Source organism: Salminus brasiliensis, chromosome 10, assembly GCF_030463535.1.
Source record: "Salminus brasiliensis chromosome 10, fSalBra1.hap2, whole genome shotgun sequence".
Taxonomy (NCBI): domain Eukaryota; kingdom Metazoa; phylum Chordata; class Actinopteri; order Characiformes; family Bryconidae; genus Salminus; species Salminus brasiliensis.
In genome coordinates, this window is record NC_132887.1 from 15,083,733 (window position 1) to 15,096,944 (window position 13,212).

General features: G+C 41.6%; 1 protein-coding gene across 6 annotated transcripts in view; it reads right to left on the reverse strand.

Moving 5' to 3' along the window:
- Nucleotides 1–13,212, reverse strand: part of npas3 (neuronal PAS domain protein 3) — a 248,842-nt gene that overhangs the window by 191,100 nt on the left and 44,530 nt on the right. For 5 of the 6 annotated variants that reach the window (XM_072689401.1, XM_072689400.1, XM_072689399.1 and 2 more), the window contains exon 2: nt 3,652–3,750. The exons of the other annotated variant lie outside the window; for it this stretch is intronic. In XM_072689401.1, the coding sequence (XP_072545502.1) occupies nt 3,652–3,750 (99 nt within the window). The remainder of the gene's footprint in view (nt 1–3,651; nt 3,751–13,212) is intronic. 6 annotated transcript variants of the gene reach the window in all.

Here is a 13,212-nt window from a genome sequence, read left to right on the forward strand (position 1 = left end):
GACGTAACCTAGGCCAGTAATAAACTACAGTGGTCCAAATCAGTTTGAGAGCTTAGAATATGTTTCGCTATGTTATGCATGTGATAACCCTTATAAAGCTAAAAATAAAAGCATGATAAAATTCAGCATGAATTATTTCTCACACATAGTGTAGCTCACTGAAAAGGAGAAATCTGTCAGAAGATTCTAGATGAGTAGCTTCACATCAATAGCACTTTGTGTTTTTACGTAGAAATTGATATAATCTATCATGATTGGATGGTTTGATGAAAACGTTTTGTGTACAGATTTGTTTTGTGGAGAGAAAAATACATTTTTCATCACATTTTTGTACAGTATTTCTTGCCAGAAAAAAAACGTAGAACTGCACATTGGAAGCAATTCATATCGAATGTGAGAGGAATGTAGAGGCGTATTCACACTTTTATTTTTATTTTTTTTTTTTACATATGTGAACACATCAAATAAACCCTTAAACCCTCAAATATCCGGCCCCAAAAATGAACCGAACTGAGACCACCTGGGAAGGTTGTTTATTTGTGGTTTGTTCCAAAGTCTGCTTGCTTTGTGCATTGTGAAAACAAAGCAGTGCGGCTCGGCTTCACGTTTTGTTTTTCAGAAAAAAAAAGCTGAACGGCGCTGCAGTGCTGCAGACATAAGTACATAAATACAAGTGACAAAATCAGAGCAAGCTGAGAGTCCACTCGAATTAGAGACATGTCCTCTAAAGAACTACATGAATTTTGGTAACAAGGGCGAACCCTGGAAAGGTCCTTGAGGCGGGAGGTGTTGATCGAATGAACGATGAAGAACAAGGTAGGGTTACAATACTGGTCTTTAGCTGAATGACTTATGGCGTCAACAAAAAGTAGTTCTGAGGTTAGTTTGGTTCCCTTAAAAATATATTTTTTGTGAAAACACTACATGTATATGTAACATCCCAGTTACAGTTAAATGTGTCATTAAATAATTACATTTGACTTGTGTGGCACAACTCTAAGGCTCAACACTGTAGCACACTAAACTGCTGTACTGCTGCACTGGCGCAATGCCATACTGTTTATTCTGATCAGCTGACAGAGAAAGCAGGGGGGAAAGACGGACCAGAGAGAAAAAAGAGTGAGACAAAGCATATGTATAATCTGTGCGTGTTTGTGTGTGTGTGTGTGTGTCTGATAGAGGCAGACGGCTTAATCCTAGTACGTGTCTGACTGTGTCGGGCCAGAGGTCCCATCAGGCCTGAGAGGGCTGGACTGGTGTGTGTGTGTGTGTGTGTATACGTGTGTGTGAGAGAGAGCGCTGGGCTCAGTAACGAGGAGAGACAGGTGTGCGGCTGCCCCTCAGCCCCGCTGAGGCCTCACGCTGGCCCCTCGCTGCAGGAGAGGTGGCCGTCCCTCCACAGCCCTCTCCACACGGCCATTTATCTCCATTTCAGCCTGCCCCGCGCAGCCTGCTCAAACAGCACTTAAACTAAATAACCCTGCTGGAATTCAGCCCCTCTCTCATCAGAGCAGGACACCGCAGCACACCGGCCGGCCCACGTCTGCTTCCACAGCCTGACAGAGGGGCTGTGTACATTCGCTGCCTCTGGGGACAAGGACAGTACTGTCTGATACAGTGAAGGTCTGCGCAATACAGACAAAATACCATATACCATACTGTCGGTGACAGATGGCATTGGTCACTATTCACTACCTATAATCTAAACAAGCTGTAAATGTTTCCTTGTCCAAAATCTCACTGTTTCTTTTAGCATGAGAAGTAAATTAAATTAGCGGGTGTGTTATTTATTGTGAATAAGTTATTGTTGTTTACTCATTAAAGTGATACATATATACAACTTTAGTGTATTAAAAACACATTGGTAACTCTGCCATGATTAAAGGCTGTGCTTTTTCTAACCACAATTATTTACATTGGTTGGATAACATGAATGTCTTGATTTATGAATGCACCCACAGGACACTCATCTGGAACATCTGAGACTGGTCAGGATGCTCAAAGCACACATTTGTTAGCTGGCTTCCTTGTAAGACTTCTGCGGGTCAGTATTGCTAAAGCACTGCAAAAGTTACATAATATTGTGCAGATCAGAATACTGACTTCCTCATCTTTCTAGGATATATTGTGCCCAAAGGGGTTTGCTTATGTTGTCACCAAATTATCCCAGTTTAAATTGTATATCCTGGTGAATGCTATAGTAAATGTTTGGAGGGTCTCTCATGTCCCTTTGAATGGACAATGAAGGAAGTTGTTGCCAGCATGGTGCAGGCTGGCTTGGCAGTGTTGGCATTGTGCTTTTGTTACCTGGAATGCTTTCAGAGAGGGATAAAAGGTGAAAATCTGTTTAGTGGCATTACGCCACACCTAAAGCGTTAAAGTGTGAACTGGGTGGAGAGAAAGAGAGAGAAAGGGAGGGAGAAAGTAGGAGCGAGAGAAAGATGATAGAATAGGCTAGGCACTGACGACAGTGTAGGCAGATCTTCTGTTATGCATTGTGGCAGTTAGTGTATCAGGAGCAGAGGGTGGTAGTACTAATAGTACTAAATACACCACATGATGAGCTATTAGAGGAGGCTTTTTGTGAAAGTGATAAATAAATCCTCTTTAGTCAGTGTGACAGTAATCCCATCGCCCCTGTGCTTTCATTCCTCACCAATCCATCAACCGGCACCGGGGTATTAGCAGCACTGCACATTCCAAAATCTGTTTCATTCTACTGTACTGCAAAAGCACTGGAAACATGAAGCGCGGCATAAATGAAACATGGCTTGCGAAAGCTTCAGAGTAACTCTCAGTGGGATGTGGGAAAAGACTCCACTTCCCACAATGCCTTCAAATAATAATTATGAGTTTGAGACCAGTGAGTAGGTTCCAAGACCGTAAAGGGGCGCCTTGTACTGCAGAGGGGGCCATCGTTTATCAGCTCTCCAAGCAATAAGACTAGCCTTAATAAGCCTATTACATATTGGATTTCTCTTGGCATGAAATAAGTCATTTGAACTGCTGTTGCTCACAAGCAATAATACTTGTTTTTGATCAATTAACTATGTCCTTGTGAAATGTGAGGAGAATTATTCACTCTGGTTTAAAAATGCCACTGATGCAGTTCTGCCTCTCAGATTTATGCCAAATCCGTCCACTAAAATACAAATGACTCTCACGCTGCATGTTGTATTACAACCAGGAAATCTATCTGTGGTCTCATCTGTCTGAGGTCAGAAAGTGTCTGTCTGAGGTCAGAAATGTTCCCAAGCAAATAAACTGATAAATAAAAATGCACTGAATGAAGTTGGGACAGAGGGGCATTTGGGCCCATAGGTCTGTGAAATGTACTGAATGACTAATTTAGAATAAACATAAAGAATAAAGAATAAGCTTGAATAAATTTAACAAAACATTTTCAGATTATTTATTCAGTGTTTTTTCAATGGAGTCAATGTATGAGAGCAGCATCAGACTGTACCTTCAGTGGCATTCTAATACAATTACATCTACACCTCAATGACTATTCCAAGGTAACATGGAATCACTCATGTATAGTGTCTGTGTGTCTGTGTGTGTGCGGTCAGTGCTTAGAAACAGAGCTCTGCATTGGCTCTGGCTGACCAGAGGGCAGGACAGTGAGAGGGGGAGAAGGGGAGGAGTTACCATGGTGATGAGGTATGTTGTTGCCCTCCAAGGTGAAGTGTCTTGGGCCTAGTGGCTGAACAGGAGCTGGCATTAGCTGGCCTCTCCCAGTAAGGGTCGCTGTGGAGAAACGTGGAAAAGTTCTTAAACGCTATGCTGCAAAATGGAGAGCCGGCCAAGACCCTTCCCAACCTTCACACAACCACACAATGTTCAGCAGATCAGAAACCATGACATCTTATGCATTAAATAATGTAACTTACACATATGAAACATATGAAAACAAGATATGTTACAGTACATGAAAGACCACTGAATAGACCAGGTCTAGTCATTAAAATATGTGCAATATGAAATGATGGCTTGGAGATGAGAGTGAGGTAATGATGAATTATATGTGTACTGTGAGCAGGTGAAGATGATCTATTGATTTAGCAGTCAATAACAGGAGTAGGAAGAACTGCTAAAATTAAATGAAATTAAATTATTGAACACTTAATTTAGTTATTTTCTGTGGCAAAAAACAAAACCAATATTTACACATTAACAAATGCTCTCACTTTTGTAACAATAGGTTTCTACTGTGGAAGAGCTCAATATGCAAAACCCAAGCTGTATGTTTGCTTTTCTAATGTACAAAGTGCTTGTGGGTAATTACTTCGTTCAGATACTTGAAAGCTCTATAGTACGCTTTTATAGTACGTTCTGCAGCGTAGGTGTTCAGATAGAATCAACAGCGGCCACCAGAAATTTGATTGTTTAATGAAAACAAGGGTATTTTTCCAAATCTCTGCTTTAACCGCAGCAGATAGTTTTGCCAGATTTTCACTTTTTGTTGTTTTGCTGTGGAGCTGATAGCAGCCGTGTAATTATTAAGCCTCCTCTAAGCTTAACTCGCTCTGTTACATGTATTCAGTCCCTGCTCTCACACACGAAAGAGTTTTTTATTGGTTAAGGGCCCTTCATGGGATGATTTGAAACAGCAGATGCTGTTAGCAGAAAGCTGATGTGCTGTGAAGTAAAGCTTAAATGGGGACAGATTGACGCTGGTCTGAGGGAATGCTCCTCTTCATGACCACTTTTTCACCTTTGCAATTTGCAAACTTGAGCACCACCACATGTCATTTAGCACAATATATTGCCCTCTAGGTACAGAGCGTGTGAGTTACTGGCCTACTCCTCTAGCCTGAATTACACCATCTATACACACTTACACCTCCTCACGTGCATGCATATACTGACATACACACACACACACATAAACTTCCACATCCCTATATGGGCTTATTTTGCTTTTGTTGCAAGGCTGTAAGAGGCACTGTATATTGCAGACAGCAGCAGAAGATTTGGTCCATTTTTCAAAGCCGACTACATTACCCCTGTAGCAGGCATTCTTTTGAAATCATACCCTTTTTTCCCCCCCGCACATGTTGGGGAAACTAATCCGCGCCTGGCGTATTGTACTCCATAAAACGCTCCGATGTGGCCTTTCCCGCGATTTCCAGGGAATCGAGTACAGTGATTGAAAACGTGTCGGCGAGGCCTGCTCAGCCAGCTCAGCCTACTCATACAAACAGGCCTGCTGACCCCAGCGCTGTTCCAACAGCCAGTCCAACAAGCTCTGAATGCGGACTGAGTCAAATTCTTGAGGCTGGTCCGGGGGCTGCTGAGGCCCAACAGCACTATCATCCGCGCACACACACAACAGAGAACACAGGCACACACACACACTCACACCGCTGCTCACAAGCTTACTAATAAGCGTTAGAGGATGGTTATCCAAGAGGATGGATGTGTTTCTGAGCAGAGCAGCCCACTCCACAGAGCTGGGGGAAAGGGGGCAAGGGAAAGAAGGTTGAAAAAAAGGAGAGAGAATGAGGTCTGCAGGGGAGATGGGAGTGGATGTTCTCCATCTCTGCTATTCTACAGAATTCGACGCACACTCTAACAAAAGCTTAGTGAGCTCACTGGGGCTGGATCACAGCACCGCTAGGCCATCACTAAGTCACTGTGAGTGAAAGGCCAAGCAAAGTCTTTCTCATCGTTACAAATAAAAGTATCAATCAGGGGCAAGATTCTTGCACCAAAAAACTTCCAGTGCGGGAACAGAGCTTGTCTGATATGAGTTATAAGAATAAACAACACTGCTGAATCAGCAGTGTGTGAGCAGAACAATCCAGAGAGATAAACTAAAGAAAAAAATGCCTCTTCCAGGAACAATAACAGATAGAACTTGAGACCCACCAGAACAACATTGAGATGTCTTAATCCCATTGCCTAACAAAGTATCTCATTATTTAAAGGTTGCTGTTTTTAATCATGTTTTTTGTGATGACACATAGTCAGTGTTTTTTAAACAGTTGATCTGTCTCCACTGTCTCAGAAAAGCATTGTGTTGATCACAGTATCAAAACTAATCATGATAATAAAATATTACATATTACATATTACCCACCTCTAGGACGCGGCATAGGCAAATACATAAAAACATAGATCAGAATTTAAAAAAAGCAAAAATAAGATCAGGCCATCCTTAGTTGAGGACACACACTTGCAAAAGGACAAAGGTAGGGCAATAAGGCAGGCCGAGATCACGCAGGAGTCTGACAGAATGTTAGCTCTCCAGGCCCTGCTCCTAAGCAGTGGCTTAATAAGAGTGGTCATGCTGAAGAGGGGTAGAACACAGCCTGGAGCCGCAGGCATGTTTATTGGCCTGCTATATTGACTGCTGGATTGGGTAGAGAAGCCTGGCGGCCTGATTTACGCCAGCTTTTATCGATGTCATCTAGAGGAGCAGGGTGACTGACATTTACAGGTAAATCCTCCCATGCAAGAGTCCATTACAATAACACGGTGCCTACCCTCAGCCCCAAGTCCACCAGGACCAGGGTGACCACCACCCCGTCACCTGCCATAAATCTACCACCCACACGCCTGCCGCTTGCCCCACGCGGTAATTTCTGACTTGGCGCAAACTCTGACCAGAATGGCTTCTGATAAAGATAAAACCGCCATCACTCTAGAAACCGCCACCACAAAAATATGAAAGCTTTACACCTTTTAGATTTGACATGTTCATTTTGAATATAAATCATTATCAAATATGATATTTAAAAATAATGAAAAAGCAAACTTGATGCCATCAATCTAAATCAAATGTAAATGTAATCCATTAAATAAGAACGTACTTCACTTTGTAAATAGACCTAAAATAACCTCAGTAATAACTGCAGACCCTGAAGGGTTAAATCAGCTTGAGACTGAATAGAGAGGGAGCAGCTGCACACAGGCTGATCTGCACTTGTTCGGCTGGGTAGCTAACATTACTTGATACACCATGAGAGTGCGTAACAGGAAGCAGAAAGCTGAGCCTGTGATTGGCTTTCACACAGGCCTGCAGCGCAGAGACACCCCAGTCATTTCAATACCCCACAGCATATAGTCCAGATATGAATGCATCATCACAGGTGTGCTATGTGTTCGGCTTGTTAGATACCTCAGATACCCTGCTGTGGCACAGCATTCAAATTTAACTGTGTTTGCGCGTTTGTATGTTTGTCTGTGTGAGAAAAAGTGTGAGAGAAGGGCAGTGGTTAGAGGCACCCTTGTTCAGCACTACTAAGCAGATGAATTATTAAGCATACTCTGTTGCACTACATCAAACACACACACACTGAGAGATTCACTGCACTATAGTGACAGTGGCACACACACACACAAACAGCCAACTGCCAAGACATTGCCAAGATGTGACTGAACAATATTTGGGAAAGTGAAAGTCACAAAAGTGTCTTTTTTGAGATTTGTATTTGAATTAATACTGTGCTATTCAGAAATATAGCTAGTTATCATTCTAGCAATAGAAAGGGTATTTTTAAAGGGGGGATTAAAGCAGTACCTCAATACTCTGCTTAGGGCTGCACAATGTGGTACCTTGACCATATTGTGAGGCCCAAGGCAGCGCCTTTCAATTTACTGAATTTACTGAACACACTCTAACGAGATGTGGTAAAAGACCCAGACGAGTTTCAGCCTTTCTATGGCTTGACCCCTAAGTGTGGGCTTCCATTCACACAGCCACTCGCCATTTCACTGGCCTGGAACGCAATATCACTGGACTATGGAGGTTTCTATAAAAGTAATTCTCACAAATTCAACAAAATAAGGGTATGTATCCAGCATATGGACTTAGGGCACACTGCCTTAAGGGATTTCCCAATCCATATTTCTTTTTTTAAATGACCGTTTGATAACCATTTTATAGTGTCATTTATATTTTACATATATCTTTAATATTAAAAGTACGACAGACCAGATCATTCGGCTCCCAGTGAAATCATTTGTGTGAGATGTGTGTGCACTATAGTGACAGTGGCATACACACACACAAACAGCCAACTGCTAAGATATTGCCAAGATGTGGCTGAACTCTAGAATTCTAGCAACAGAAAGGGTATTTTTAAAGGGGGGATTAAAGCAGTACCTTGACCATATTGTGAGGCCCAAAGCAGCACCTTTCAATTTACTGAATTTACTGAACACACTCTAATGAGATGTGGTAAAGGACTGGCCTACGTCAAGTTTTATCATGTAAATGCTTTGGGTTGCTCGGGGTGCTTTTAGGGTAATGTCACCTATAATTTCCAATTCCCAAAAAACTGTCTGTTTGCTCTGTGGGACAGAATATGTTGCATAGCAGTTGTTACTGGTGTTTTGGTTGTACTGGGAGGTATTTTGGTTGTCGAATGTGTGTTGGAGAGATGTTTGCGTTTATACTGCTGTAACACGTATCAGACCAGCGACCAGGTGTCTCTCTGATTGGCTGGAATCAGAGTTGTGTGATATATTCTGCAAAAGCTGACATCACAAAAGCAACGAAAGAAACTGTATGTTGTCTGCTAAGGTGTATTGTCTTCTCTACTGAGATGTGAAATGAGGAGGAGGGACAGCAAGGAGCCTTGCCTGTCAAAGAAATGTAAGCAATAACGTCCATATTAATCCTCCTACAGCTCTCTAAGACAGTAGGCAGGAAATTAATTTGCTGACATGAAAAGAAACATGTTTAATCCATTAGAGAAGCAAAAATGATTGCTGTAATTTTTAACTCATTTCAGTGTCAAAGATGAGCTGTGTTAAGGGAGAAGATCTCAAAGCAAAGGAGCATTTTTTTAAGACTGGGAGACTATTCACACAGATGCTTGTATTACGTTTCATCTCGTCTCAGTTTGCACAGGGTGATTCCAGTGTGCAGTCAGCAGCACTCCCAGGCACAAATCTGCAGCGCTGTCTCTGCTTTCAGCAGCAAGCAGTCAAATCCCAGCCTGTGTTTTAGTTCACATTAGGTGAATGACACTCACGCATATGCTTTGCTGAAAGTGCCAGAGGAGAAATGTGAATGATTCAGGCTCAGTGTGTGTGTGTGTGAGTGAATATGAGTGTGTCGCCTCTGCTCGATGCGTAGGTGGGCGTACAGTGAGAAAGCAGAGCCTCGCTGGGCCTGTAGACTGACTCTCTGCTGTAGGCTATAGAGGAGAACATCTCTGATGTTATGAAATTGAGTGAAGTACTAATGACACCAATTCATCCACTTCTGGAGCACTTAGTATATCATTGTTCTGATGCACTTTGAAAGCTCTGTGCCGCAGAGCACGGCATCAGCCAGTGCATGAGGCGGTGTGAAAGTGCTACAACAAAAACACACACACACACACTCCAAGGCCACATTCACAATGATATTTTGGTGTCTGTAAAAAACACACATTGATACAGGCTGCAGATTGATTGGAGGTGATTTTTAGACACTCCCGCATGATTCAGACCAGTTAGTCAAACACAACAGCTGCTAAACATTCAACAGAGCAAGTAAGTGCTGACCATCCCTAAAACAATCGATTATAGCTTTAATTTGGTCTTAAAATGTATACAAATAGTTTTCAACGTTCAACAGCTCTTTAGCAACTTTTTAGAAAAAAACGTTTGCTCACAAGCCAGCAAACCAAGCAAATGATTAAATTTCTAGTTTAGTTAGTTTAAAAAAGCATATTCTCTTTAATTAGTGGTCTATACAGTGCTACACAGTGCAGCCACCCAGACAAGTTTCAGCCTTTCTATGGCTTGACCCCTAAGCGTGGGCTTACATTCACACAGCCACTCGCCATTTCCCTGGCCTGGAATGCAATATCACTGGACTGTGGAAATTTCTATAAAAATAATTCTCACAAATTAAGGGTCTTAACAAAATAAGGGTATGTATCCAGCATATGGACTTAGGGCACACTGCCTTAAGGGATTGTCCCAATCCATATTTCTTTTTTTAAATGACCGTTTGATAACCATTTTATAGTGTCATTTATGTTTTACATATATCTGTAATATTAAAAGTACGACTGACCAGATCATTCGGCTCCCAGTGAAATCACTCTAACACATCAGTGTTTGAGATGTGTGTGTACAGTGGTACAGATTCTAAACTAGTATCTCCTGTTTTCTGTCAACTACTGATGTGAATGATTTTTTTAGTGCCACTATGATTTCATTTTCGATAAAGTTTGTGTATAAGCCTATTCCTCTCGGTTCTAAACGCGCTGGTTATTGCTGGCTTATAATCAAAGAAAGCTGCACAGTACTGCACAGTACTCCTGTGGTAAAACAGAGCGTTTTCACCATGGTTTTGCTGAAATCGACCCTGATCTCGAGCTACTGGATCAGATCGGGACATCCCGAATTGTCACTAAAAATAATGTTTACTGAAGTCATCTTATCCTATTTGAAAATAATACATGTAAACATGTAATATATTTAAATATTGGAAAAACTATGCAATAGGAAAACAACATGAAAATCTGAATTTAATTTCTAAGGCCAATTTGACAGCCCTAGTGCTAGGATTCCCTGGGATGTAAACTGACTGCAATGAAAGATTCTTACTCCATCTTACTTAACATCCACATAATTGTCTGAAGGCTGTCCTCATACTGTCTCCAATTGACAGAACCATGTTCACATTAGAGCAAGTGCTGTCCAAAGTTCAATGCTTTGTCAAGTGTTGATGTCTATTTTAATTATCAGTAGCAAATTGTGCATCTTTGATGAATCCTAAAATGTATTTGTTAATGCCAATGATGATATACAATAGCACATAAACAACATCACGGGAAAGGGGTTTAAAACCGTGATGCAAAAATGAATAAGTGGGACACTGACCAAAATAGAAGATTTCAAATTTAGATTCTCTCTCTCTACAGATGGAGCCAGCACTAAGGTTGGAAATGAGTTCCGCTTAAACACTTTGTAGAGGAGTTGATACGATCATTCAGCTTAATGCGTAACTCGGTGTAGAGATTCATTTGTGCTCTTTAAAGACAGGCATAAAAGAGAACGAGCCTGTGTAAAAGGAGGAACAAATGATGGATAGAGTTAAGCGTGTGGTTGGATGCAGTGTTGTGTCACCTGCAGTCAGACTGACCTTCATTTCTCCCCAATCAGCCTATTTACTCAGCGTGAATGCCTCTCTTTTACTGGAGTGGGGCAAATTATCAGCGCCATTATTCAACACCGACAGCAGGCCGGTGTGAGGAGAAAGCCCTTCAGTCCATCTTAAGACCGTCTCCTGTCACATCGAACACCCTAGGATATCCATGTCGGCACAGAGAGTCAAACCTCAGTTTAAGGCATATTGATACTGTACATGAAAGTGTATGCAGTTTTATTCATGCACTGTAGTTTTTCAGGGTTGTTTTAGGGTTTAGCACAGTTGTCACCAACCCTGCTTGTGGAGATCTACCTTACTGGAGAATTAATCTCCGATTTCTATTTTCTTTTTATTTAAACCATACAACTAATTACATGGACTAAAGACATGGATCAATTCCTAGTTTCCCCAAACCATTTTAGTGTTATGGTCATTAAAACTACTTGAGGGAGTGTTCAGTGTGATGCTCACTCCACCTTTAGAGAATCATCTTTGTGCTAAGACGCTTTTCTAAGATGATACTGAATGCCAGATGGAAGTGAAGGAAGGTAGATCTGCAGGAGCAGGAGGTTGACGAGGTTGATCTGGCAGAAACAAAGATGTAAATGTAATCGAAATGTAACGCTTACACTTAATCACAAACTATCTCAGGGGTTTCCCTGGTGTAGTCTAGGTCTTACAGCCTGCTGTCCCACTAAAGAGCTTGCATGTTGAAATCCATTTTCTCCATCAGTAATAGCGAAAGGAAAAGTGGACTGATCAATGTAAACAGTTTCAAAAACTGAATCATCATATTTTGCTGTATTTGAATAAAAGTGTTTATTGAGTGTTTTTGCCCAAATAGTCCATCTCGACCATCTCAGAAAGTAAGCCATTTCCTGTGGGAAAGCCTGATAGCTGAATTCCTGCGGCCCCTGCAAAGGTGTGTGGGTCACAGGCAGCGCTGTTCAATTAAGCCCCGGGCTGTTTGTGTGTGTGTACAGTAGCACTGTCTGCTCACATTCTCCATTATGTCTACAGTCCTCGCTGTCATATTTGATTTGCAGTAAGATGCAGCATGGGCAAGTGGATCTGTGAGACTGCCACTCACAGCAGGGGGGAGAGAGAGAGAGTGAGAGCTCCGCGAGAGCGAGCAAGCGAGAGATGGAGATGGAAAGAGAGAAATAAAGATTTGCACAGAAGGAGACTGCACAGACTTTTGTCTTTGAAATGACTTCCAAGCGCTCCATCGCTACAGTTGTTGGCATTGAGCAGTTGCACAGAGGCCTCGGCATCCTATTAATGAGACCAAAAGAATAGCAATTACGCTCTATTACTTTAGAAAAGCACAGAAAGTAATTGATACACTGGATCCCAGCCAAATAGCTCCGGCACCAATTAGAGCATCATCTTCTACTGCTTTGTGTGAACATTTGGGGGCAAACATCTCACACCATTTGCATGAGGTGTCATTTTACTGCCATTGATTAGAAAGAGGGGCGAGCCTCAGCCCCCATAAACAACACAAAGTAAAACATCTGGCAATGTATTTCCAATATTACGTATGCATTTATGCATTACTGTGTTTGTGCATGTCAATCAAGGAGAGGGATTTTTCTTTCAGATAGAAAACACACAGGGCACATCAGTCAAATATGGTCACATTTATGCATTTATGATCGTGGCCCAAAATATCTGTCACTGCAATCAAATTCATAGTGTGGTGAAAGGCAAGATTATTAGGGAGGGAAAGGTTTCAGAATGACAAGCTAACAAGCTTGAACAAACCAAATATGATTACTGTAGGCAATGTACGGTGTGTTATTAGCCTATAAATACAAACAAAAAAGTCAAGGCTGGAACAGAAAAAAGAAAACACATTTTCTCTTGGGGATCAATGAAGTACCACTATCTATCTAAAAGCTAATAAATGCTATTACACTACATATATCAAACTCATAAAAGTGACTACTGAAACTATAATGTATCATAAATCCAGTGAATCGACTCCATATGAGAGAAAGTTTCACAAGTGCCGTACCACCTAAAATCCCCAGATGAGGGAATTTGCATTGAAAAGTTTGAAAGATAGTGAAAATGGTGCTGGACAGCTCAGCAGAAAATTGATTTCA